General features: G+C 32.3%; 1 protein-coding gene across 2 annotated transcripts; it reads right to left on the bottom strand.

Annotated features, from left to right (window-relative positions):
• Positions 1–422: 422 nt before the first annotated feature.
• LOC134714526 (follistatin-like) lies at positions 423–27,770 on the bottom strand. 2 transcript variants are annotated; one of them, XM_063575830.1, is made up of 7 exons: positions 27,537–27,770; positions 8,616–8,816; positions 6,890–7,108; positions 5,977–6,195; positions 4,265–4,492; positions 2,029–2,151; positions 423–1,481 (listed from the first exon to the last, which is right to left on the bottom strand). In XM_063575830.1, the coding sequence occupies exons 1-7, from the start codon at positions 27,610–27,612 to the stop codon at positions 1,393–1,395; spliced, it is 1,155 nt and encodes a 384-aa protein (XP_063431900.1). In that variant the 5' UTR covers positions 27,613–27,770; the 3' UTR covers positions 423–1,392. The 2 variants fall into 2 exon arrangements, with proteins under 2 accessions (XP_063431900.1, XP_063431901.1); XM_063575831.1 differs by lacking the exon at positions 27,537–27,770 and having other exon boundaries at positions 6,890–7,104; positions 8,616–8,728.

The raw sequence follows: 27,770 nt of genomic DNA, 5'->3' as shown, positions 1-27,770 counted from the left end.
ACCTTCTAGGCCTGCATGGCTTCAATTTTGGATTCATTACATCATTAGTTTTTTTGAGATAAAAACCATGCTAATTCATTCTGCATGTAAACAGCTGATGTTTTTTTTGTTGCTTATATACCATCAAAATCAATGCTTTTTTATTATGGATATAACTTTAGGCAATTATTTCAGTTTTTGTTCAAAACCTTAATTTAAATTTATATCTTATATTATCCCATATGTGACCCGCCCACATTTTATTATAAAAGATGAAATAACATCAAAGAAACTGTTAAATGCAGTTCAAATGTCCTAAAACTGCAAACATTCATTCAACTCTGATTTGACAATCCCGTTTCGAACGTATAAATATAAATTGATATATATATAAAAAAAAAAGCATTGTTATCAAATAAGGCAGAAAAAAGTCCATATGGTATTTTAGTTCTTTAATTGAAAAGGAGACTTAATCTCAATGTAAATGGAATAAATAAGGAACATAAAGATACGTAACAACGATCACAGATTCTCAAACGAACGTACTGACATCTGACAACAATCACAGTTTCTCATAGAACTTAGTGACACATAATTACAAATGTAGTTTCTCAAACGAAAATGCTGACACATGAGAACAATCACAGTTTCTTTACAAAAAAACAACGCAATGACACATAATAACGATCACAGTTACTCCATAGAACGGACTGAAACATAATAACGGTATCAGTTTCTCAAAAGAACGTGCTGTGTAAAAATCATAACAATCACAGTTACTTCGAAGAACGTAGTGACAAATCATCATTTTGGTTACGTCAAACAAGGTAGTGGCACATTATAACTATCACAGCTATCCCAAAGACCGTTGTAACAAATGATCGTTCAGTTACTCCATAGAACGTTGTAACAAATCATAACGATCACATTTACTTCGAAGAACGTAGTGACAAATCATAACGATCACAGTTACTTCGACGAACGTAGTGGCACATCATAACATCACAGTTACTTCGAAGAACGTAGCGTTTATTGATACCGATCACAGTTATTTCAAAGAGCGTAGTGACAAATGATCGTTCAGTTACTTTAGAGAACAAAACGATTAATCATAACGATCACAGTTGTCTCTATCGAATATACTGACACATAATAACGATCACAGATACTCTTTTCTCAAGCTCATTGTTTCAGGGTTCGGTCTCATTGTCTGGATCAAGCGTTAGTCTGAACATCGCATTCACAACCATGTTCTGTAAAATATACAACACTTATGTCTTGACGGACACCAAACTGAAACTCGATTTTATAAATAGCCATTCATATTGAACATAGATATTATCACAGACTAGGATTCGCACCCGCATTCATTCATTTACGAAATATGCCATTAATTCTAATATAAAGCATGTTTCATCCAAACTCTTTGTAGCTGTCAAGTTTATATTTCTCTGTTGTGACAATCATTTTGGGAAATATTGTATAACCGCCATAGATTTTTGCTGAAAATATAAACAGCACGTGTAAATAATTTGTATGCAATAGAACGACAAAAATAATACAATTTGATAAATTAAGAGAAGAACAAATAACGATATAAAAAAGAATCTTCAATGATTAAATATACATAAATTCGACATCAACTGACTTGTTTCGGTGTTGATGTTAAAATTTTAGAAGCTTGCTTCCTTTAAAAAAAGATGCAGTTTCTTTGCTCGATATATTGACTGATTTATCTGGTTTGCATTTAACAGTGTTTTAAACCTACAATATTGTAAATTTAATGTAGCTACATACATCTAATACAAAAGATGACGTCGAAAACACTTAATTTTCCAGAAGATGTAGTCTACCACGAAGAATATACAACTCTTGCGTAGGGGAAAGAGTGAATATGTTTTACTATAAAAACAATACAAATAAACTTTTCCTGTTACAGATCAAGAATCTCCTATGGAAGAAACTTATTTTCCCGCGCTTTTTAAGAGTCAAACACAGCATTAGATACAAAAAAAAAACCATATCTGTCAAATAAATACCGTCACTCACATTTAAATTGTTTAAAGTGTGAACCTTTATTTCTGTGATGACCTTTTCTTCTTCTCTGTTTTCGCCTTCGTCGTAAAATTCGTTTTAAATGTCGTTTACACCCTTTACAGCCGTGTCGTTTTTCTGAAAGTAGAATTATTTGTTTAGCAAAGTTTTTGTTAGCTGATGATTTTCACCCAAACGTTAATTGAAGTTGCAGTGCTTTAAGGAAAACTGTGAACTGCTAAGATGATCTTCATCGTGAATACAACAATTAGGAGATGTGGTATGATTGCCAACGAATGAAAAAAACACGATACCAAATGCACAGGCATGTACATGTACAACTATAGATAACCGTACAGCCTTCAACAATAATCAACGCCAGTACCACACATTCAGAAAAAAAGGCCCCCAGATGACAAATGAAAAATAAGAAAACAAGAAAACTAACAGCCTAATTCAAGTAAAAATGAGTGAAAAAAAAAAAAAAAAAAAAAAATATGTTACACAGCAACAAACGAACATCCGAATATGTATGTTAAAGACAACGACAGCAATTTGCAATGCCACTGTTGAAATTGTTTTGAAGTGATTTCTAACATGGTGGAGAATTGCTTTACTTTTAGAACCTGATCTGACTAGTTTAGTTTTTTTCATTAATTCTCTTGCACAGTACATTTCTAATTTTTAAACCTGCAAGATGTATAGGGCGGGAAAGACATTTCGCGCTTATGTTTGATCAAATGTTTAGTCAAAACAAAGCAATAACTTTAGTACAGCACATAAACTAGCTTGCATGCATGTAAGACTGAACAGAATCGGGGCTTTTTATAGCTGACTATGCGGTATGGGCTTAGCTCATTGTGGAAGGACGTACGGTGACCTATAGTTGTCTGTGTCATTTTGGTCTTTTGTGGATAGTTATCTCATTGGCAATCATACCACATCTTCTTTTTTTATATTGGAATACTTATAAACAATCTAAAATAACTTGAAAGATCAGAAATATATCATAACGTTGCACCTGCAGAAATATAAAATCCGAGATAAATTAACGAAAGGAAAAAAAAAAAAGGAAAAAAGGAGATAACCACTAAATGATGATTAAGGGTCAAAATTCGTTAAACAACGTTGAATGTTTTGGATATGTCTGAAGATTACATAATATTGAATTGGTTTATAACAATTGTTTATATTGATGCAATTGTTTGTGGCGATGAAGTTTGTTTTGTTTTATTTATGATCGTTGGTTAATAAGATAATTATATCATATGTAAAAGTAGTTCAATTTGAATGTTTATTTGTCTTTGGTAAAATCACGTTGGTGAACTTGACTTCCTGCATGGACAGGAACAACGTTAGTACTTTTAAAAGGGTGTGCTTTCTCTCAAATACTTGGTATTCATCAATACTAGAAATAATTGTTTCTAAAGGAAATGACAAAAATATATATACAATTTAGTAAGTATATATATACTGAGGTCGTGATGGGTGGTATGTATACTTATAACTTGGCATTAATTTATTTAAAATCCAATTATATCAATGTGAACTCTTGTCTTTAAGTGTTAGAAAATAAACATTAAATGTGTTTGTATTACTACACACACGTACACCACTTGACATAATAATCATGTTTCTCTCTACTTTATGTGTATGATATTCTTACATGCTTGCAGTTATGGTGTATTTATTCTTCAGATAACTTTTCTTATGTGTTCTAACTTTTCTTTTTCTCGTCTGTTCTGTATATCATCAAAGTTATTATTTGTTATCCTTAGCGTACATTTCGTTTGAGACTCTTCTGATTCACTCGAACGAAAAAAAATTGCAAAACACTAAATCTGAACTATTTGCTCTTATTATAAATTGTTTCCAGTCAGTTTGTATTACTCATAATTATGGGGTTGTCAACACGGTAAATGTTGTATTTTTTCCCATTCTAAATCTCAAAATGAGATTATTGGGCTATACATGACAGTTTTTGAAAGAGGAATCATTGAATTTCAAGTAAAGAATGTAACTTTCAAATTGGCTACGGTTCGATCAAACTAATATATGGATTTTGTATCCCGTATAGCTGTATCTTGGTCCATCCCGCACTCCCCATTACGGAATATGACAGCTATAAATAAAAAAAAAACATGAGACACTGTATTAGTTTTTGTGAAACTCATGCAAACGAAGTCGTATTAAATTATAAGCCTGTTACCTTTACTCGTGTAAACCCATAGTAAGAACAAGTTAGACTTACTATGACAACGACCACTGTATTTAGTTTGTATAAGTACTCTCATTTCACACGACTTTCTCCTCATAGTACAGTAATTTTTATATGATATTCCGTCCGTACCACATACGGGCACTACAGATAATGGTGAACACTGGGGTCTACAGTTTGTACATATAGGTTGTTTGGTTACTGGATTAACTAGACACTCCATGAAATATGGACATCTTATAGAAGGACATGTTGCATTTGCTGAAAAAGAACAACATTTGTACTGTTATGAAATGAAATAAGTTTCATATGGAAAACAATATTATGTATATTTATTTAACTGGAACAAATATTTAATTTAGTGTATTCGTTTCTAAGTAAATAAAGTGTATTTGTTAAAACAGGAACAGATATTCGATGGCGTTGTTAATGACACAGTTTGCAGGGGATCATCTGAATAGACTTGTTTGGCTTTTCATTCGTTACTTTTTTTACAACATATATTAGGTCAATGAATGATGTTCTCGTTTGAGTTAACAATTTTCTTGTTTGGGCCTTTTACAGTTTTATATACGGTATTGGTTTTAATCATTGTTGAAGTCGTATGATGACTCATGGCTGATAATGAAATACTCGTACACATTCGTCATTAGGTCTCTGTTGAATAATTGTCTTCTTGGCCACCATACCACATCTTTTTATGTTTTATTATAGCATTGTATCAACACAGACGCACGCAGAACCAATATATTAAATAGTCCACGCTGAATGCAATCAACAAATAAAGCACTGATCACAATTAGAATACACCAGGGAAGAGTTGAGAATATGGTTACAGAATGAAATACTGAGGAATCATTATTACAATTAATCTTTATGGAAATGATGTCCCCTTGCAAAACCTCGTCTGACTGTTAAGCGACCAATCAAGAACGACACATACTAGTTATAATTATTGCATTCATTTCGTACAGGGTTCTGGTATCCAAAGTTCCAAGACAGCGAGGATATTATGTCGTTTTATAGTGAGTTGAGACACAAACACATCGTATCGGTCGACCAATGCTAGAAGATGCACATTAAACTTATTTAGTGCCGATTTTAGTCGTTCTTCTCAACTCTGTGGGACTTTTCAAATATAAGGAGCACAGACATGTTAATTAAGTCCGTATACAGTGTGAACATACATGAGAGTTAACGTACATGTATCAACTGAGACGTGTATACACCATATGGTGGAAAAGTATGCATGTTATTCAGTTTGAAATGCGAATTTTACAATTGGAAAGTTGAAATGATCACGATTGTCATATGTTCTAGTTAAAAAGTCGTCCATCTGTGTCTGTCGTATTCTTTACAACATGTTTTTTTTTTATACATAGAAGAGTGACGACAGACACAAAAGAGACATTCAGACTCACAAGTCGCTACGAACATATATTGACAACACCATGGCAAAAAAAGAAACAACCCAAAATCCCCAACTATTTGCCAAACACAACGTAGATAACTAAATAATTAGCAACGCAAACCTTAAAAAAAACAGGTGATCTCATGTGCACCGGAATTATAAGCAGATCCTGCTGATATTATGAATGCATTCACTGAAATGAGTTACGGAAATTCTCTTCACGCTGTGCCAAAGTAAAAGAGATTTGATATAACCAGACACGGGACTAATACGATTATGTCCGAGCGTTAGTAGCGGACTTCTAGACCGAACAATATATATATATAACTATTACCTTTGCATGGACCTGGATATGCTATTTGTATTGGATTTCCAGTTCTACAGAACTCCGCCCGTAGATGACAGCCATTATCATATGTCTGTTTGTCATTACCACATACGGGTTCTTTGTGTGCTAATGAGCAATCAATGCTGCATATAATACAGTGAGGCAGACCATTCTGATCTTCAACACAAAAACGTCCTGACGGACATTTGACGAATTTACACGAATCTAAAATGAAAATCCAGAATAAAGATTGGAGGTATACATTTTGCGGAATATCTGTCTTTTTCAAAGAGTTAATTACGTACAATGAATTTCTGTATAAGTTATTTTGTTTTACAATATGTACAATGACAATTTTGAGAGAAACAATAATGAGTCTAGAAGAAAAAAGCCATTGCGAGCATTACAACTGAATATATACGTTATATGGTGAACTTTTTTCTGTATGTGTACTTTACTATTAAACGTTTGTGTGATTTGATTTGATAAGATATTTAGATGTTCGGATCCATCTACATGTATTTGCAATATGTGATATTTTTTTTCGTTAAGTGTTTTATAACAGTCTTTTCGTTACACATACGTAATTAAGCCGATGAGTGTCTAGTTTTTTGTGTCTCTTTTGTTTGCTATTTATCGTCGGTTAATATTCCATATCTCATTCAATCAGAATAACGCGAGCGGGAGAGTCGAACTAGGATAGGTACGGGAATGAATTATAATGGGTTAAAACTCATTTGTATTCATAGCCAACACAAAAGTGATATGACGGATTGGGGCATTTAATATGTTTCAAATCCAACCGGAATCGACAAATGTACTTCTAATCATTGGATATGCATACAAGGTACCCTAACTAGTGTCGGCATTGCTGCAATATGCAAATTCAGCATGCCTGTTTAAAGTGACCTTCACCTACCTTTGCACTTTCCATAATAATCAACTTTAATATCTGTATTATATCGACAGTTGTGTCTTAAAAGATGACAGCGACTTTTGTATTTTGTCATATCAGTCCCACATACGGGTCCTTTACTTCTTTCAATACTACTACATTTTGGTTTGCATACACATTTTGGAATTCCTTTCTTCATCCGACACTTCTTCTCTTTTGGACATATCACGTCTTTACAGCTGTCTAGGAAAATACATATTTGTCAAAGTCTCTTTTTAAAAATAACATAATATACAAAAATAATCACTTGCCAGTGCGTTCCCGTTTTCAGAGGTGTTTGGTTCATAAACATTCATCACTGCATGTAATATTTATATTCACCATTGATTTTGGTTGTTTTGTATTATTGAATCATGTCGGAACAAATCAACTTTAATTCAAATTTAATCAAAATACGAGGGACAGTGATTTTTCAAGTATCGATGAATCAAAAGAACATTAATATATCTACAAAACAACGAAGACCAACTTCAAGGTAGATTCAAAAAGAATTGTATGGTCTTGGAACAAATATTCGAGTTGAGGTATGTATTTGTATCAATTGTTGTAGCGTATTAATACATCCGGTCCAGTCTAAATAAACTCATTACAGATACCGGGACTAAATTTAGTGTATACGCCAGACGCGCGTTTCGTCTACAAAAGACTCATCAGTGACGCTCGAATCCAAAAAAGCTAAAAAGGCCAAATTAGGTTTAACCTACATGTACGCGCCCTCGCTCTCCAGACGACTATATTTCTATATATAGTCTTAAAAGTTCAAAAGATATATAACTAAGAAAAAGTGAACATATGATACTGATTATAGAAAAGAATATTTATTAGATTCAGAACATGGTCGAGTGTAGTTAATGCATCTTCTATGCAGATGGCCAAAGCAAGAAAACACAATTTAATTACAATATTTATGTTCTTTTACATGTGCGGAGATGTTACAGTGTCTGAGATTCACGTGTCTTCCAGTTAAGATATTATTACTGCAGAAATAAAAACGTCTATTAGCTAAACTAATATTTTTGAGGGTTTTTAATCAATGACATATTTGCGAAATATTCACCAACTCCTTTTGTCTCCTTTTGTTATAGTGTAATTTTTGTCCATTTATTTTGTTATGGCGCAGTGTATATCCCTTTTGTTGTAAAGCAAGTGATTTGTTTAAAACTTTTGGTCATTTCTCATTTCTTTACTATATAAAAATAAGAAGCTGTGGTATAACTGACAATGAGACAACACGGCCTTCAACAATGAGCAAAACCCATACCGCATAGCAAGTTACAAGAGGCCAAAAAATGACAAATAATAAAACTATTCAACCGAGAAAACTAACGGCATGATTTATGTATAAAACAATGAACGGAATACCAACATTATGATATACAGATACGAAAATCACTGAATTACAGGCTCCTGACTTTCTTAAATTTCTTGATTCATGAAATACTCAAATTTATTACTTTACACGACTGCTTCTCATAGGAAATATAAAAGTATACATGGCACTGCAATTAAAACATTATAAAATAAATCTATTTTGGAATCAGCTTATTTATAAATCAATATTTTGTTTATTGATGGATTGTTGGAAGATTAACGTCCATCAAATATTTGAATAACGCTGACGCTGCTTGGATAAAAACACTCATTACACACTACTATTGTATATACTTTTTAGACGAAACTTTGTACTCACTATGACATTTCCTACATACTGGTGCCCCTTTTGTTGATAGATACTCCCAGAAAAAGATAAGACCTGAGGAGGGAGCAGATTGTGGTGACCACCCAACACTAGGTTCGGTTTGAAAAGAACAGCACTGTTCCTTTGTAACGTTGATCATTAACATCTTTCTACAATTACCCGTTTTAGATATTGACTGCCAACATATTCCTCCTGAAAAAAAGAAAAGCAATATTTTTTTCTCGAAAACATTAAACTGCAATTAATCGTTTTTTATTGACTTCCATTATGATGAATAAAGACATACATTATCAGAAAATTTCGTGTTTTTATAAAGAAATTTGCCACTTTACAAAACTATTTAAATCAAAACTTTGCAAAATTCTTCTGTTCCCACTTGCATTATGCATCTTCTATGTAGCAAAAAAATCAAAATCCTTTTTTGTGTAGACAGTGAGTGACACATTACGACAGATGTGTCTATTCATTTTATACCCCATTAAGTTGAAAAGTACATGGAAGGATGTTTCATTGAAGACCTGTTGGTGACCTTCTGCTGTTGTTTTTTTCTATGGTCGGGTTGTTGTCTCTTTGACACATTCCCCATTTCCATTTTCAATTTTATTCAGACAATTGTGTACCATGAAATAAGCCTTTTGACAGTATACAGTTTTTAGAGTCATTCATCCACTTGTTTACACAGCAACCATTTCTTAGGAAAACCATTTTGGTATATTTAGGACGTGAACAATTAACAATATTTTTTTATTTATTGTGTCTGTTTAGTTAACGAATCAATGTAAATATAACGGAATTTGATGAGACTGTTATCAAAGTGAGAGGGTTAGCGCTATAAAACCAGGTTTAACCCACCAGTTCCTACATTTGAAAATGCCTGTACCAAGTGTGATTTTACCTTTTTCAGTAGTTAGGTTCTGATGAGTTATTATTTCGAGATGAAAGGCAGAAAAATCAGACTACCACTGAAAAAAAGATGATGATGTTTTATAGAGACAGTACAACCAACATACCCTGTAAGAGTTGAACTTGTTTGTTAAAGCACCGATAGATTGAACTTGCCCTGCATTACATGTAACAGTATTCGTCCATACCTATTTTTAACACATTAAGTTGTCTCGCAGGCCTCCTTTTTTAAATGTGGTGTTCGCCCGGAGAACCGGTTTGGTCACAACAATAAATTTCAAGTTTACTTACAGTTTACACAGTAAGTATATGTTAAGTATATACATGTATATTCTCTTGTTTATGACTTTATTCATTATAGGTTGAAAAATACAGGCAAAGTTTAGATGTTTATGAAGTGTCTTATATTTTGACTTTAGTTGAACCTTAATGCCAATTCTGCCATACCAATAGAAAATAAGATCACAAATTCAAAATGTAATAAAATGACAATATAATTTTAAGTAAAGCAAATCAGTTCCCTGAAATAACCGATGCAAAGATGTGACAACAGTATAATATAACTGTCGCCTACTTAGTATTTTGTCAATAACCTTACTCAGTACTCAGCTAAAAATAAAATAAAGCCAGGTAAAGGAACAACCGGAGGCAGGAGTAGTGTTTGCTCTGTTATGAGCATGTTCAATTATGGTACCCTTTTAATCTAGAATTAAAATCAAACTTCTATAGTAAGTACAAATGTACATAAGCATGTCTGTCGAGATATTTTGTCGGTGAATATAATGAACAATTATTGATTTCGAAACCCTTGATCTATATAAGTCTTTAAATAACGATTTAGCTGTCATTGAAATTATATTCGCTTTTGAAAATATTCGTTTTATTAAAGGTAACCAGTAGAAAATATAAACTCTATAATAGTAGAGATCTAACGGAATGAAAATTCCAAGTACAGCAAGAGAAAATTGTTCAGTAAAATATAGAATGGAAATTAAAAATTCCGAAACTTATATTTTTTTGACATTTTCATCATGATGAATGTTTACATTGTGTATTAATTGTAAGAGATTCGATTAAGAAGAGCTTGCTACATATTTCGTAGGAAAGTTATGACAAAAAAAACTTTATTTCATTTAAATTTTCGTACAACTAATTGAAATAGAAAGAGAGAGTATTCCTATTTACTCCAACAGTAAGCCTGGTTTCAATGTCCATTCTAAGACTGGTGCATCAGCAAGCATTGAGCTAGGACCCCAGGCACCTCCAACACAGTATAGAAATACTAACCCCTAAATTTTACCCTTTTATTTCAAATTTAAAAATCGGTCATTACTCTAAAATATTGGTAAATATGATTGGAATAGACTTATTAATTCTGAAATATCATAGTAATCGAAAAGCAAGTAAATTGTTGCATTTCTGCAGCCTTATGTCAAAAGTGTTCCACCATTCTGAAATTCCCCTATTGTTTCACATTAAAACTAATTTTCTTAAAACATTGTCAAAAACTTATTCGAGGTCCGATTTTGGTGAAATTGTTAAGTTAATCTTTTTACAGTGAATTGACACGTCGTTTACGGTTACATATTGACATATTGAAATGAGGTGTACATTTTCTCTTTAAAGGCATATTAATTTTTTTCGTGCAGAACTTATATTTGTCCTATATGAATCCTGTTTAACTTAAAATGAATCCAACATGAAAGTGTTTAAAATTTGTTGTGTTTTAATACACTGATATACACAGACTATAATGTTCATGGTCTATATATGGTGCCTGTCATGCTATATATATTTATATATTCAGTATTGTCTTTGTCTCTAGTCGTCCATATAAAGATAAAAAGATGTGGCAGACAGTTATCAGTTCAAATAAAGTTGAAGTAAGTAATTAAAGGCAACCTTATGGTTCTCAGCAACGAGGAAAACCTTACCGTAAAGTCGGCTATAAAAGGCCACGAAATCTAAACTTCAAAACAATTCAATAGAGAAAACTAACGGCCTTATTTATAACAAAACAATTTTCGAAAAATAATAAGTATGGCAAACAGACATGAACGTTACCATAATTATGTATATTTCTTCCGTATTTTTTTATTTGTCCCAAGTCTTTAGATTCGTCATGGAAGTCCAAAGGAATGATTCACATTTCGATCAGGTATGTTTGATTTCTTTGGTTATAGATAAGCATCTATATCTTGTTTAGAATCTACTCATTTAATTAAATTTCGAAACACATGTGACGTAAATTAATAAGAATAAACCAAAAAATAGTAAATCGTGCAAGATCCACCGCTATCTTTAGATTATTTTATTTTGTCCGGAAATCTTTGAATGCACTAGCTTACAAATATATAACATCTTTTCGATCTATTTATGTTTTAATCTGAAAATTATTTTGATATTAAAAACTCATCTGTTGTTTGCGGTTAAACCGCGATTACACATAAAAAAAACCCAGAAGATTAGTAGTTAATGAAGGTATAGTGGGTGTCTTTCATTTCTGAATACTTTAATCTTTTTCGATAGTTTTCTCCTTTTCTTTAAATTTTTTTTTCATTTCTTCTCTATTCTCTCCAATTTTCCTCAATTCATATTTTTTTCACTCTATTTTCTCTATTTTTTTTTATTTTTTTTCCCATATTATTCTCCAATTCCGTAAAAGACCATCCAGACCCTCGCTAAGTCTAAATAGCCCGTATTATTGTCTCACTTAATCATAAATTATATCCCCCACACCCAATAAGATCAATGATAAACACGGATAAAGAGATGTATACTATGATAAGTCTTTTATTAATCGTTATTAATAACTTGGTCTCATAGACAATATCTTACCGAACTCAAATAACTTGCCGTATATCATCATGTATATAACTGCACTTTCTGTAGATATGATGTCATAAGATAATATTTCTCAAAATAATAAAACATACAATGTGATATAAACTTCAAATTTTTGTTTAGATAGATTAGAATAGAATGAGTAATTGATTTATTTTTAATTCTTAAATTTTTATTTAATTTTTCGTAGGAGGAGATATCCCGTCATTGACGTAATTATTAATGCGTAATATTTTTTTTCCAAAACCTTTGCCATTTTCATATATAATTAAACATTGAATTGGTTTGACTTTAAGTTCTAAATTGGATATTAAGATATTATTGTGTAAAATGAGAACGGTTCTTATCGGGGATCATATAAAGGCATTATCTGCATTACATGCAAAAAAAATGACTTCGTTCACGCTACCATCGGTGACCCCTGATTGTCAGTTTGACATCGCCAGACTTACTAAATACAATCTGTATTCATATCTGACGGTAATCATAAAATGATTAATAGCTGCACATTTTAATGCATTTGTTCGGTGCATCGACCTCTTGTCTAGAATATCTCGGGTGAGACAGTGAATACCCGTATTAATTTAAACACACGACTTCAAGTAGGTTAGGTGTGGGCCTGATACTAACTTACTGTAAAATATTTACATGCCACAGAGACTGGCACAGCCGGTGTTATTTTAACACTGTAATCACATTGCATCATACCCTTTTATGATAAATACCGGAAATTCGTAGGTGAATTTAAACAACAATTTTGTTGAATTTCATAACTTTGAGATGAGTAGATTTTGTGGTTGCTTCTTAAATTTTACAAAAATAAACAAAATTTGAGTTTAACAAAGACATTTAAAAACGGAAATTACGACATTTCAATTGTTCATGAGCAATGCAATTGTTATGGGCTATCATAACTGTTTAGCTGTTTGCGTCAAGAATAATTTCAGTAGATAGTCTTGCAGCTCTTTTTATAGGTCAATCCTAAATTCATTTTTCTGGTCACTTTATAGGTCAATCCTTAGAAAGCTTTGCTGGTCACTTATTTTTTTTTTCATTAAAGGTCAATTCTTGATGTAGAAGTTAGACCCAATTGTTTAGGAGCGTCCATTATCCAGTCCAAATGCTGCTCGATAATCCACGTCGCAGAACCTATATCTACAAGATTTATTGTTAATTTATTATCGTAGAGAATATATAAAACATTCCCACTTGACCTTTAGCAAACAACAATTACTTGCTTTATTGGTCCCCATGATGTCCATATAAAGAAGCACACAGTTGAATATTCTTAAAGTCAATTATGTTTTCGGGTTATTCAAAAAGGGAGCAAATTTTTGCTGCAACAAGAAATACGTTGGAGGCCTGGACAAACGGTTGTACATAAACTAAATTTACTAATAATTTTAGAGGTTAATTTTCGTATTCGAATCTTTGTGTTTTGCAAACATGCACAACGGTGGACTGACCTTTTCAGGAAGGACAGCGCTGGTAGAATTCTTTCATATGAGAAACTGGGTCAAATTTATAAAGTTTCCCCGGGTTCCAATTTGGGTTCGTTCTATGCTTGATCTTTATTTGTTTTTCTGAAAACAAATTCCCTTGCTGTATTTCTAAGAATGAGTGATACAGTGAATTTTGTAAATATAAACACTTTCTCAAGATTAAGTTATTAATAAAAAAATCATCATTCATTCAAAATCAAAACAAATTTCTCTTCATTATCTATATCTTATATTTTTTTCAGTTTCACCAGACAAATTAATATTCTCTCACTTAATGATAACTGTATGGTTCTTTGAAATGTGTAATGCGAAACACCTTTACAAGATAAAGGAATTAATAAAAAATAATCGGTAATTAAAAAGTAAATCAATTCATTATCCACTACAATTAAAAACAAATTTCTCTTATTTATCTCTGTCTTAATTTTTTGCAGGTTCATGCAGCAAGCTAGTTTATGGTTTCAAACCTATACCAATTGTATCCCCGTCTTTTGGGTGCACAAGAATGTCAGACGGTGGGAAAACGGGAGAGTAGAGAACACTTGAAAAGTAACTACTCTTCAGATGACGACAAAAAAAGACAGTAATAGTTTATTTTACTTCGGTAACCATTATGATCAATATATTTAAAAAAAAAAAAATTATATAGATTTTTAAGCGTTGATTTATATCGATCAATTTTTTATGGTAATTTTTCCGTGAAATTCTCTGGTCTATCTTTGTACACAGTTGTACATATACGGAGTATTGGTGTGAGTCACTGTGTTCTTGTGGCATATACAACTATTAATGCAAATCGAATATTTGATTGAAACAAGGATTTGTACAGTAAATTATTATACAAATCCTTGAGTGAGGTAGGCCAGTAAACAAACGAAAAGCAACTTATGAAAATTCCGACGCAAATCTCATATAACCTGCTTATCTCCTTTCGTTTTTACATGTAGATGACAATGATATAAACATATAATATAAAATCTACGTTTTATGTCCTCAATTCATTTCATTATTTCTATTTTATACAAAAACCTTCTCTTGTGCATGAGCTTGTACATGCGGAATACGTGGTAGACGTTTTTAAAAAGAGTCTCATCTTAAAGGTTGAATCGCTTTTCCAACTTTTTTTATAGTCGATTCTTATGCGTATGGATTCAAGACTGAAATAAAATGGTGGATGACCCCTTTCCTCTGTTTCATCTTTGAACTACATCAATGACTATTTTATTAGAAAGTGTCTTATTTATATCAAATATGATATTTATAAATTAATTAATATTCATTTTTGACAACGAACAAATGTGTAAAGCTGACATTTCCTATTGAAAAGATAAATTATTACTATAAATATATATCACAAAAACCTTGAGCGTGTACAATGTTAACGGGAAGTGTGTACTGTAAATTGTCAGGTCAGTCAAGCATTACCGCTAATGTCCTTTAAAAAGTTTGACTAACAATAGTTTTTTGTTTTTGTTTTGACATATATCTTACGTATTGAAATAGCTGCAAAGTACTTTATACTAAGATATGGAATACCTGATATTAAGTAAGCAGGGCAATTGTCTTTTTGTTACATATCAATTATAAAATATACACGATTTTACAAGTAAATACGTCGAAAAAGCAATTGTAATCTTAAAGATTGATAAATATTCAGTTACAAATATTACAATCGTATTCAGTTAAGAATTGAATTAAAACAACTCAAGTTAGGGCAAAAGAGAATAAATTCAATAATAGTCTGTCCAATTAAGATATGGTGTATTTTTCAAAGTTAAGATTTAAATACATCATCAAGGAATTGAATGTATTTTTTTTCCATTAATTTATACGAAACGAAAGCAAGTGACCATCACATTTTGCATGAAGCGTTTCTTGCTTAAATATGATTGTCACCTGCCTGGTTTATAACTGTATATAGCAGTCTCTCATAGTTCTTTTAAGAATGACACATGCATTCTAAATTTTTATATTGTGTACTTGATATCATATTGTGTTTGTACTTGTATGTATGTGGTGGTACTTTAATAAATTATTGCCGAATCTTGAATCTTCATTACGTATAAGTTTTTAAAAAAATACAACATTCAATTAGGATATTTACAAACTTTCGAAATAACAAACATTTAAATATGCTTTTCATATTTTCAATCTGAAAGTAAAACTTCAAACACGAAGTTCGACATAAATTGTACAGCGGGATGAAATATACCGTTCGACGTGAAATCGATTAATATGTCTAGAAGATGAAATTGACATACGAAAGATGTCGATTTCAATGTGGATAGCTCGTTAAACATTTCAACGATTATCGCACATGCATGTAGATCTATATGATATATCATCGGATACTAATTTTTATCACATATTTTGTACTGATATGTACGTTTGTGCATGGCAAATAATAGGCGGAAGTCAAGGTTGGTTATCAGCCCTCGAAATCCATATCAAGCCCCCGAGTTTAACTTCCGGTAACCTGTCAATCAAAGACTATTTGTAAACAAGTTGGTGAAAAATATGTGATAAATAGATTATTACATGTCATTTTTCATATGGTCCGTGGTATCAGCCCACGACCCATATCAAGCCCTCTGGCTTGATATGGGAGTCTAGGGCTGATACCAGGGCCATATGAAAAATGCCATGTAATATGGCCCTGGTATCAGCCCTAGACTCCCATATCAAGCCAGAGGGCTTTAGCCCGAGGGCTTGATATGGGTCGTGGGCTGATACCAGGGACCATATGAAAAATGGCATGTAATAATCTATTTATCACATATTTTTAAGCAAGAGAAAACAAATTGCTTACATCAAATTATGTTTGATATTTCATCCAAAATCATAAAGATTTTTAACGAAAATAAAATAAAAAATGTATCACTGTGAGTTAAAAAAAGTTCGTATCACAGTAGGTAAACAACGTTTTGTGAAAAGTTTCAGAAATAGTTAACAATAAATATATTAATTCTAAGAATTGCAAATATTAAACGACTTTCCTACTGTTTTCTTCTACAGCAGATTCGTAACTTTCTAAATTTCTTTTCATCATGTTCATTGTGTTCAACTTGTTTACAAATAGTCTTTGATTGACAGTTTACCGGAAGTTAAACTCGGGGGCTTGATATGGATTTCGAGGGCTGATATCGATATCGGCCCTGAGGGCTGATAACCAACTTTGACTTCCGGCTATTATTGGCCATGCAAAAACTTACATATCAGTACAAAATATGTGATAATCTATAAGTAATCAATTATTGATATGTCGAGATATATTAAAAAAAACATATGCATTTTAAAAAAACCATAAGCGTTTGCATGATGTTCACAAAAGTGGGGATGAACGAGGACGGCGAACGCGCGCGAAGCTCATATAGTTCTGTAATCATATGGCATGGTCCTCTTTTATACAAAATGGAATGTTTTTATACGAATTTATAGCATATGAGGGAATACAAATATTCGTCTTACAGACAAGAAAAATCAGCATTTGGATGAATTGCACACCTTGACTGTCAAAATAGTTAATTAAAGAATTGACAATACATTTACTGAAATTACCTTGGCACACGGAATACCCCCCCCCCCGTTTTGTTTTAATGTAGATTTTTTTTAAATTTTTAATGAAATGGACATCCCATGCTTGTAAATAATGTCAGGTACTGTAGCTTGTCAAGATTGATTTCCAAATAAGTATTAAACAAAACATATTTTTTTGAACCTGTAAAAATCAGTGAATTATTTTATTTAATATCATTGTGCAATTTCGTTCACATAAAATAAAACGTCTCCTTTCGGTAAAGGTAATGAGGTTGAACGATAAGAAATGCTTAAACGAATGTCGTAACTGTTACACAGACAAATTGAACGTCTAATGAATTTTTTTTAAATGTATTAAGATCAATAGCGTCTCATAAACAATGATTTACTCAGACAATAATTACATAGTTAAACAAATGACATCTGTTTTCTTCATGTGAGGTTAATTTGCCACCTTACCGTGAAAACAACATTTGTATAAAAAAAGGAAATATTTTAATCGTACAAAAAATGCTTACTTCAAGCTGTTTTCGTATTTAATTTATTGTCTTTTTTCACACATAAACAAATCTGTACAAGTATGTCGAAGTTTATATATTTCAGTTTTTATATAGACGATATTTACATCACATTTTAGAAAAAACAAATTTTTGTTCAATAAGATAAAATACAACTATATACAAATGACATTATTTCCTACATACAACGCTTTTTTGTTTTGTTTTTATTTTCGCATATTCTCTTTGACAGTAAAGCAGCTTATGACCACAAAATGCGGATGGCAATCAAAATCTATTCCACAATAATTCTTAAAACAAATAAAAAAATCACCAAAACAACCATTTTAACAGAAGAATGCTACTTTACTTTTTTCTTGTATTCAAACAGTGCATGTTGGTCAATAAAATCAGCTTATGCAAATTCTATCTCTCAAATCAAATACTTAATAAACACAGGAATGGAATCCTTTCAATATGTCTGTATTACAAGTCAACAGACGAACACCAGTATCTGTTTTTCTGAGATACTATATCGTTCAATATTAAATTACCCAAAATATGATTTAAAGAGAACCTCTAGATTATTTTTCATCACACAAAACAACCCCAAAAACAGAAAATAAAACAGATATTAAAAATCTGACCTCTTTAGTTCAAAGCAACTGCTATACTTAAGCTTCTATGTATTTATATTTGTAAACTGCGTTACTTTTCCTGATGTTGACAATAAGTTCTGTTTTTTTGTGAATCGCCACTCTTTCTTGCGTACTTATTATGTGTTTATCCCTGTGTTGATTGATGTTTTTTCATGGTAATCTAATAGAGCTCAAGGATATTACTATTTACTTAATTAACATGTCTACGATGGTTTTTCGTCGGAATATCTGAACCTTTTCGACATTTTCGGTTTCGGTTTTATAGTTTTGTATAGTCGTACATGTACCATACGTTCACATTATGTTGAAAGCGATTCTCTGATTCAAAAGAAAAGGTGTTATAAAGTTCATGTTTGACTGTCTTGAATTTTATCATATTTGACAAAAATCTTATTTGCATCAGATTGGCAAGCTTTTCTAAGAGTTTGACATAATTTAAATTTTAGCAGAAGTATGGTATGATGTTCCGAATTCCTAATTGTTTGGTCTTTCAATTTTCTTATCGTCTTTAACCATCTTGAAATATTTCTTACTGAACGTTCAGCAAACCAACAATCATTTAATTTTCTTTTCTTTATCTCGAACGAACCTGTAAAAATGACTTTTTTTTAGACAAATGTCGTGTGGACAAAATTGTTAGCTATTTGCTGTATCTTTTATTTTTATTTGCATTGCACTAGATAAAACGCATTTACCAAATAGATACTTAAGCTCCTTTGGACATGATAAAGATCTTCACCGTTAAATCAAAACGTTTTCAATTGTCGGTCCCAGACTTTTGATAGTTATTGTCATAAAATGCGTCTTTAAATGACATTATTCTGTTAGGAAATCGCAACTGATAAACTCATTCTCTTGTCTGATCATAAAACGGTTATCGATATTGAAGTGGTTAACTTTTTTCTGAATGACGGGAAAACAATTACGCAAAGTAGACAAACTATTTTAACAAACAATTGCTTTTGAACGCTTAACCCGTCCTTCATCCTAGACGCCAAGGTCAGGTTACCACGTGACTTAGGGTGCAAATGCATGCTGGGATCGATGGACATCAATAAACACTTAAATCTACTTGAGACAGAAACTTTTGAAAAACAATTACAATTCTTCTATTGTAATTAAATAACAGTTGAATAAACAGACGTCTGCTTGGAAAATAAGATCGAAAGTGTGTCTTTGAATAGCAATTTATTTATCTGTGAATGCATGAATCCGTCTCGAGAAGTAATTGGTCTGCAAAACAAATTTCCAACATCAGCACTTTAAGCATGCATTTAATGGGTTTTTATGGAATTAATGACGTTAAGCTACAGACAATGTACACTCACAGGTCTGAAGAAAGTTTAAAAAGACGGTTATTCATTCAATAAAGCTATAAATATATTATATAAGCTTAATTCTCTAGTAAACAGCTTATGCAATGGGTATAAGAGCTCGAGCTAATGACATTAAAGTTGTTGACTTTTGGTGCATTTTTGCTTGAATTGAATTTGTTTTATTCAAAGTCTACAGTACGTGACGCTCACCGCATTCAGAATAAATAAAATACGTGATGAACTACAAACTTATATTTGAAAGACAAAAATTCATGGAGTTGCAAATGCAAGTCACTAAACATTAGCTTGAAATAATCACAAATAAAAACATTTTCTTATATGATCTTGTGCAAAGAATTTCGCATGATTCCTTTCTTGCTACTGATTAGCAGGTTTAGACGCGTATACATTATAATGGGTTATGATATCCCGTTTGGTATATATACTAGCAAAATTGGTATATAAATCTACTGTCCAAAACAAAAATATATTCACGGGAGAAGACTACAGACAGGAAATGATTGTATAAAACAGCTTGTGGTTAGCAACTTTTTCAATACCATGTGTTTCTTCATGAGTCTGATCTGTTGAAAGATTCTGTATTTCCAGAGGGAAAAATCTAGTAACGTATTTGTCTTCGTAACCAACGCTAACTAAAGTTTGTTATAATGTTCTCATCAAATGTATACCATTTAGGGGGTTTAATACCTTAAATAGATTAACACAACACATTTTAGTAATTGATTCCAACCTCTGTTTAGAGCAGTTTTTTTTAAACCAGTGGCTAAGGAACATGTTAATTATTGTCTTGCATGTATTTAAGTGATATAAATATACATACAATTGATTGTTTCTGAGACATCGCGGAACTTATTCATATTTTGTGTTTAAAGTACTATAAATGAGAAATAGATACTAATTTTTAGATAACATAGAAAAACAACACATCATATGCAAAATGTTTTCACTTTTTTAATCGATGCATAACTAACCGAAGTTTATGTTTAAAGCAACCGTTAATTTGATACCCTGAGGTACAAAAGAATCCCGATGATGATAGGGAATTATAATTAAATATGGCTACTTTTGGTCTTCTTCCGACCGATAGAAGAACCCTTTAGTTTAAATATATTTATTTATAGTGGATTGAGAAATAAGTTATTGAAACTTATATTAAAATCCCTTTCCACTTTGCGGGTGCCAGTTCTGCTTTGTAGAGGCATTAGCCTGCTCTTTTTCGAAATCTAACAGGGTGTCTTTTACGTGCAAGAGATATGGATCTCTCTTAACACGGGTCGGCCATTTATCGTCCCCTTCCGACGGACTTTCATCATTGTCAAAGTTAGTCGTCCGTATTCGTTTGGCTGTGCGGGATGTAAAAGTACAGAGCCACGTCCGGTCAAAATGGAGACGGTAAATCTGATTCCTCGTGTAAAGATAGTGCCACGCACTATGTACGTTAATACTCCTTGCAACAATTCTTTAAGGTTTATGTGGGTGGCCTGTTGGAAGGTAAAATTACAACCCCTATCCATTACACACTCGTTTGCTAGTGGCAGTCAACATTTCCCATACTTTTATCACGGTCGGTTTCTATTACAGAACTTTTTATTGTATTTATGTTAATTTGTTCTGGTCCTAAACATACAAGAAATATTTGCCATTGTACTTTAGGCAATCAATCTGTACAAAATGCATATCTACAGACTGAGAGAATATTACTGACTTCTTTGATGGATTTCTCAATATTCAACAGCCTGTTAGACATGTAAAGTAGGAACAAAAAATATCAAAGAGAGGTGCACGCTTTACGGGATTACAACGTGGTACACCATTACATTTATGTTTTGGCTAAGAGTCATACAGATTCGCCCACAAACAATACAAATGTTAATTGCACTTTGAGATTAACATTCAAAAGCTCTTTGGCGTGCGCTGCAATCAATAAAGGGCGGAAGAAAACATGGGATACATGTAATAACTACTTGGCAGGTTTCTCTCAAGGTGACATATTTCTAAGTGCAATTATACTAACAAATGGGACAATAAAGTTCACTGAACACACTACTGCGGATATGATTTATGATTTTAAAACGGTGAAATAAAAGAAAAACAAAAGAATTCGAATTTATATATAATTTATGAAAAATTGGATGTTCCCACAAAGACTGCTGCTAACCAAACGATCTGTCAAAAAGGAATACTAGTATTTACTGCCACTATAAACTAAAATTAAACTCGTAATTCCGATTGTCGTATATTCTCGAATGACCACCAAAACAAATGAATAACCTTTTATAGAGAGATTTTCATTAACTATTCTTATTCTTAAAGGTAACCGGACAATTTCAGAAACACGAACAGCCTACCAATTACTTGTTATCTGTATATCATACAAGTTTCATCTAACCTCTCTCTAAACCAAACTGAGTAAAGTCCAACCTCGAACAACACCATAACAAAGGAATAACCTCTACGGTTGTCACATGTGGAGTAGAACCCTTCTGAAGAACCCAAGATCACTTCCAGGTTTGGACAGGGTTCTTGTGTTTTGAGTATTTTGTTTTGTATGTTGTGTTTTGTGTACTTTGATCTTTCGTCCCTCTTTTGATAGTTGTGTGCCTGCTGGTATTTTTCTTTTTAGCCATGACGTTCTCAGTTTATTTTCGATTTATGACTTTGAATGTCACTTTGGGCGGCTTCTTTCGTCTCTCCTCCGGTCACTGCATCAATTCAATTCAATTAATTAAATATACTAAAACAGGTATAAAAATGAACAAAGATAGGTGTGAGACAAATGTAAATATGAAAGCTGCCCTCAAGCAGTGTTGCCCTCAGATTGATTTGACTGCTTAAATAATTCTTAGAAAGTTCCTTTGGTTGAATAAAAAGCCCTATTGACGTATAAAAATTTATAGAGTGTTATTTTAATTTTTGCAACAACTCTTTTGTATGGTCCGTAGATGGTCTGTTGCAATTCAAACTTTCTGTCATTTCCAATATACTCACTTTTTGGGAGAAACAATACAAATAACCAACCTTTTTTTTCTAATCAGCCCACATGGTTTCACCTTCCGACAGATTTAATAGTTATTTGTTCTCGTTCTAAACATGGCAATGGATGAAATACTAGTAACTGGACGTTCAGCAAATAAAATTAAAATAAAACATTTCCGAATTTTGGGCCAAATTATGTCTCAATCGCATTCTGTCCTCAGCCATTTTGAAATCACCATAGACAAAATAATGTAATTTTTCATTAAACGTCTGCAACCGTATGAGTTAAAAATTAATAAAGGAAAAGCAATGATTTATAAGCAGTTAAGTTACAAAATCCTTCCTATAACATTTTACTGCATTGTACGAACAAAAGGACTCAAACGGTGATTCGTAAAGAAACATTGATTGATCGTTAGTGCTTCACGCCATTTTTATCACTTTTGGCTTTTTTTGTCGAAGGAGGACGCCGGTTATCAAAGTAAACAACAAATGCAATGAGAAGGAACTGCTAAAGGGGCTTAAAGTGATATCAGAACCTAATTTTGGAATACCACAGGAAAAAGAGTTGCATGTTGCAAGTGATCTTAAGGTGCCGAAAGCTTGGCAATATTTTTAAACGAGGCATCGAATAAAACATATCCATTCTGTCCGGAAGTTGTTGATTACTTTTACGTCACGCACAAAAAAACGGGTGCACCAATCTGTCAAGAGTACTGCCGTTCGGAAGAAGACCTAATAGGACCATACATATACACCCCCCCCCCCCCCCAAATGACCGTTGTGAAACTTATTGTATTAAGCAATCCGCAACCATTCAGACATTAATACTAAACTGCCAAATGCTAATCTCGTCGACTCAAAAACTTTATGAAATATTTAGTTTGATTGCACATGGTATTAAATTTGATCTATCAAAATCTATGAAATTGACGTATGTAAATCCTTATTTCAACGATTAAAAGATAGATTGAAATCTAATTATTCGTTAATCATTTTTATATTAAAATGTGCAGGATTGGTATTGAAGTACACGTTCTTGTCTGTTTATGCAAATAGTATAAATTAGACCTCCGTGCAATAAATAACGCAAAAAATAAAGGTCGTCTTAAAAACAAAATGTTTGACTCATTTTTAAAGAAATTAACATTATACAGTTAGACTCATTGAATGGACAATACCACATTAACAATGGTTCTTTCCCCTAATAATATCATGCAAAAGAGTTAGAAAAACTAAATTATAAACATGACAAACAGTAAAATTCCTTTCAGTTTCGACACTTTGTTAGATTACTAGTGTATAACATTCACTTTTTTATTGATAAAAAAAACTGATTGACAAATTCTCAATTATTTCCTCCTATAAGCTGGTGTTTTCTGGTGTTTTGTAACCTGTCATATTTTTATTTCGTACTTCCTAGATATCAACATAAAACAAGGAATAATACGTTTACTAATGACATCATTGTCTAAGTTTTTTCTCGATAACAGTGGATTTGTTTAAAACCAAGTTAGGTTCAAATTGATAAATTGGTCATAATATTTGCATCCTTTCAACCGTTTGTTCACAAGAACAACTTCAATCTTGTAATTGCATTGTGAAACTGTTTACACTGTCACAAAGATTATATACTCCCGTATCTTTGTCAAGGGTAACCAATAACTGTTTAATGGTCGCTGGATGTTGATGCGACTATCGCACATGTGCACGAGAGGTTTAGCGCTATACAACCAGGTCCAATCCACCATGTTCTACATAAGAAAATGTCTGAACAAGTCAGGAATAAGACAGTTGTTATCCATTTGTTTGATGTGTTTGGGTTTTTGATTTTGCCATTTGATTAGAGACTTTTCGTTTTGAATTTTCCTCGGAGTTCAGTATTTTTATGATTTTACTTTTTACGACCTAAATTCAGATTTTAGGTACTGTTTGAAAACTTCCAAGACATGTCTTAATAATGAACTTATAAATGTTCTCATGCATAAGTTTTACAAGGAGGGGTGTTCGGATGTTCCCGAATTTGATTTAATTTAAAACTTAGGCAAGCTTTAAAAACCACAGAATTCTCGGAAAAAAAGAACTGACCGAATTAGTATAATTATATTATTTTGTTTGTTAAGATTCCATTATTTAAGCTAATAAAGAAACTGACACACCTCGTGATAAACATGATTATATGAATGTAAGCGTTTCACTTTTATTGCTAGAATATGCATTACCATGACTCCATATACGCGATTTCTTTTTAGATTTAAATTAAAATTCTAGCAATTAAGGTGCGTTTGATAAGAACTCACAAGTTGTGTATTTAAATTAAAATGTCTTGGATCTTTTAAAACTAACCATTCATCTCTACTTCCGCAATGTAAAAAACAACCATGTTTACTTTTTTTCACAAAACAAGAAACGACGCATAAAAACAACGAATATAATGCTCCAGATGATTCTGTTGAGTGCCAGTTATTATCTTGCTCGTAGAACCTATATGCACTGCAGCTAAAACATTAACTTGGTTATTTCGTCATTGTAAAGGTGTAATGACAAGGTTTGTTTTTACAACCAAGCAAGCATTGTATTAAAGAGTTTACCATGCATACACAGTACGACTTTTATTGAATTTCTCCAAGAACATAGGGTTTTTTATTGATTTTTTATCCACGGCTCAATATTAAAGTTATTTCATATTTTCTTCATTAAAGCAGTTGCACCCTCTCTCCAGTGCTGATTTGTTCGGGTTAAACTAAAATCAAGACTGTTTTGTTTTACATGAAATCATGCATGAAATCAATACATGTCTAATGAGAGAAGTTACTTTATTTATAGTTTGAGGAAGTGCTTTTTATTAAAGGGGGTTTTGATTTGTGGTTGAATCAGTCTGATATATAATACAAATTTATATCAAATCTGCACTCAGTCAGTCAATTAATTGTATGATAAATAGTAAAGAATATCACGTAACCTTCAATAATTAGTACAGTGTGAAACAAAATGAATGACTGCTATTTGCCTAATGTCCAGCTGTCATATAATAAATATTCAAGACAGAAAAAAAATTTAATACAACTTTCAGAAAGACTCTTTAACTAGGTCGTCTGGGAAGAAGGACGGGGAATTTAAACTGTCAAAGGAAATAGGTGGCTTTGCTCATTTACGAAGGCCGTACGGTGACCTATAGTTAATGTCTGTGTCATGTGGTCTCTTGTTGAGTGTTGTTTCATTGGCAATGATACCACATCTTTTTTTCCTATGTAGGTTACATGGAGACTAATGAGTTATCTATGGACCTTGTTAAGCAACTTGAAGTCTTAGTTCGTGCATAAGGAGTGTATAGGACCAACGTGTGGCAGCAAAAAAAAAAGTCCGATAGCGTTGGACTTTCGTACGAATCATAAATGCTACTTCCACATTGTTATTCAAAGTAAATAGTAAATACGGATCGTATTTTACAACGTAAAATAAAGCTACACTATTTTACCTACGAAACATTAACTTCTTTAAGGCTTGGGAGAGCTTATCAAAACTTAATGTGACATACAGTATACCCTTTCATAGCTGACTATGCGGTATGGGATTTACTCATTGATAAGGGCCGTACGACGACCTATTGTGGTTAATTTCTGTAATGTTGATCTTTAATGGAGAGTGGTCTCACGGCAGGCAATCATTCCACATCATGTTTTAAATTATGCAAGAACAAGGAATCCGAGGTTTCATGTGGGGAATATGCTCCTTAATTTAAAATGATCTCAAAATAGCAAGCAAGTTTCAATCTAGCAATATCTGTATGTTCATGTTCATGCAGCTGCCGGTTTGCCGGTCCCCTCCTGTTTCAATTATATAATTGTGTTACAATTCTTTTACATATCCAATACAAAACAAACAATTCACGGAATAAACGTTATCTCAGTGTGTCGTTTTGTTCTAATGGACCGGGTCACCCAGTCGTTTAATTCTAGGGGACCGGGTCACCAGTCGTTTAATTCTAGGGGACAGGGTCATCCAGTGGCATTTCCTGATTTCACTCGAAAACTGACAAGAAACTTCCAAACCCTAGGCCGTCTTAAATACATATACTAAACGACTTTCAGAAATCTGAACCAGTCAACTATAATAGTATACCTAGACATTCTTACCCTATAGCCTGGTACAGGTAAACTGGGACCTAATTTTCATGTCATAAATTGTTGTGGACTATTCCTTACATTATAGATTCAAATATTGAATTACTAATTGATTTTTCTGCATATATAAACATTAAAGTAAACTTTTGATTAATGATGCATGTGATTAATAGTACTAAATTTTGGAAATAGTTTTACGATATGGTCTGGTTGTCCCTGTACAAATCAAAATACAATCAAACAGGATTTCCTTCTTACTACTGAAATACGCTACCGTTTAACTACCTATATCCGCAATAGATATATGTTAAAACTCCAAATATGTAGCTTTCGGTTTTTTTTTAAAGTAAATCAGCCTTTTTCTAGTATAAATCAATCTGAAATATTTTATTTCAAATTTGAAAAAAAGAGTTCTATTAAACGATTTTTAAAATTGCCTTTTACGTATTAATTTCAGAGAAGTTTCAATCAGATTTTGATATTCAAAAGTCAATATTTATATATGATATATATATATATATATAATGTCTTACCTTCAACAATGGGCTGAAGAATAAATATCCATATCCAAATGAAATCCGATATTTTTTCTCTCATTTCTTCATTCATTCATATTAAAAGTTTACTCAATTTTTCACATGTAAGAAAAACCATATTGCAACTAAATACAAGTTACAAGATATTTATGTTATTTGTTAAATCACATGACGGGGCGGGGTGAAGGGGTGGGGCATCGCACCTGTACTCAAGGAAGTGTTACATCTATG

This window comes from Mytilus trossulus, chromosome 4 (genome assembly GCF_036588685.1).
Source record: "Mytilus trossulus isolate FHL-02 chromosome 4, PNRI_Mtr1.1.1.hap1, whole genome shotgun sequence".
NCBI lineage: Eukaryota > Metazoa > Mollusca > Bivalvia > Mytilida > Mytilidae > Mytilus > Mytilus trossulus.
The sequence above is the reverse complement of the archived record's forward strand: the minus strand, read 5'-3'. Positions and strand labels throughout refer to the sequence as shown.

What these genes read in the sequence shown, in the direction of transcription:
- LOC134714526 (XM_063575830.1), bottom strand. Translation starts at nt 27,612, where the DNA reads ATGAATGAAGAAATGAGAGAAAAAATATCGGATTTCATTTGGATATGG. An exon ending in TTATTATGGAAAGTGCAAAG is followed by an intron (nt 6,196 to 6,889) that starts GTAGGTGAAGGT and finishes TTTTCATTTTAG; the next exon opens with ATTCGTGTAAATTCGTCAAA. An exon ending in ATACAGTGGTCGTTGTCATA is followed by an intron (nt 2,152 to 4,264) that starts GTAAGTCTAACT and finishes TTCTACTTTCAG; the next exon opens with AAAAACGACACGGCTGTAAA.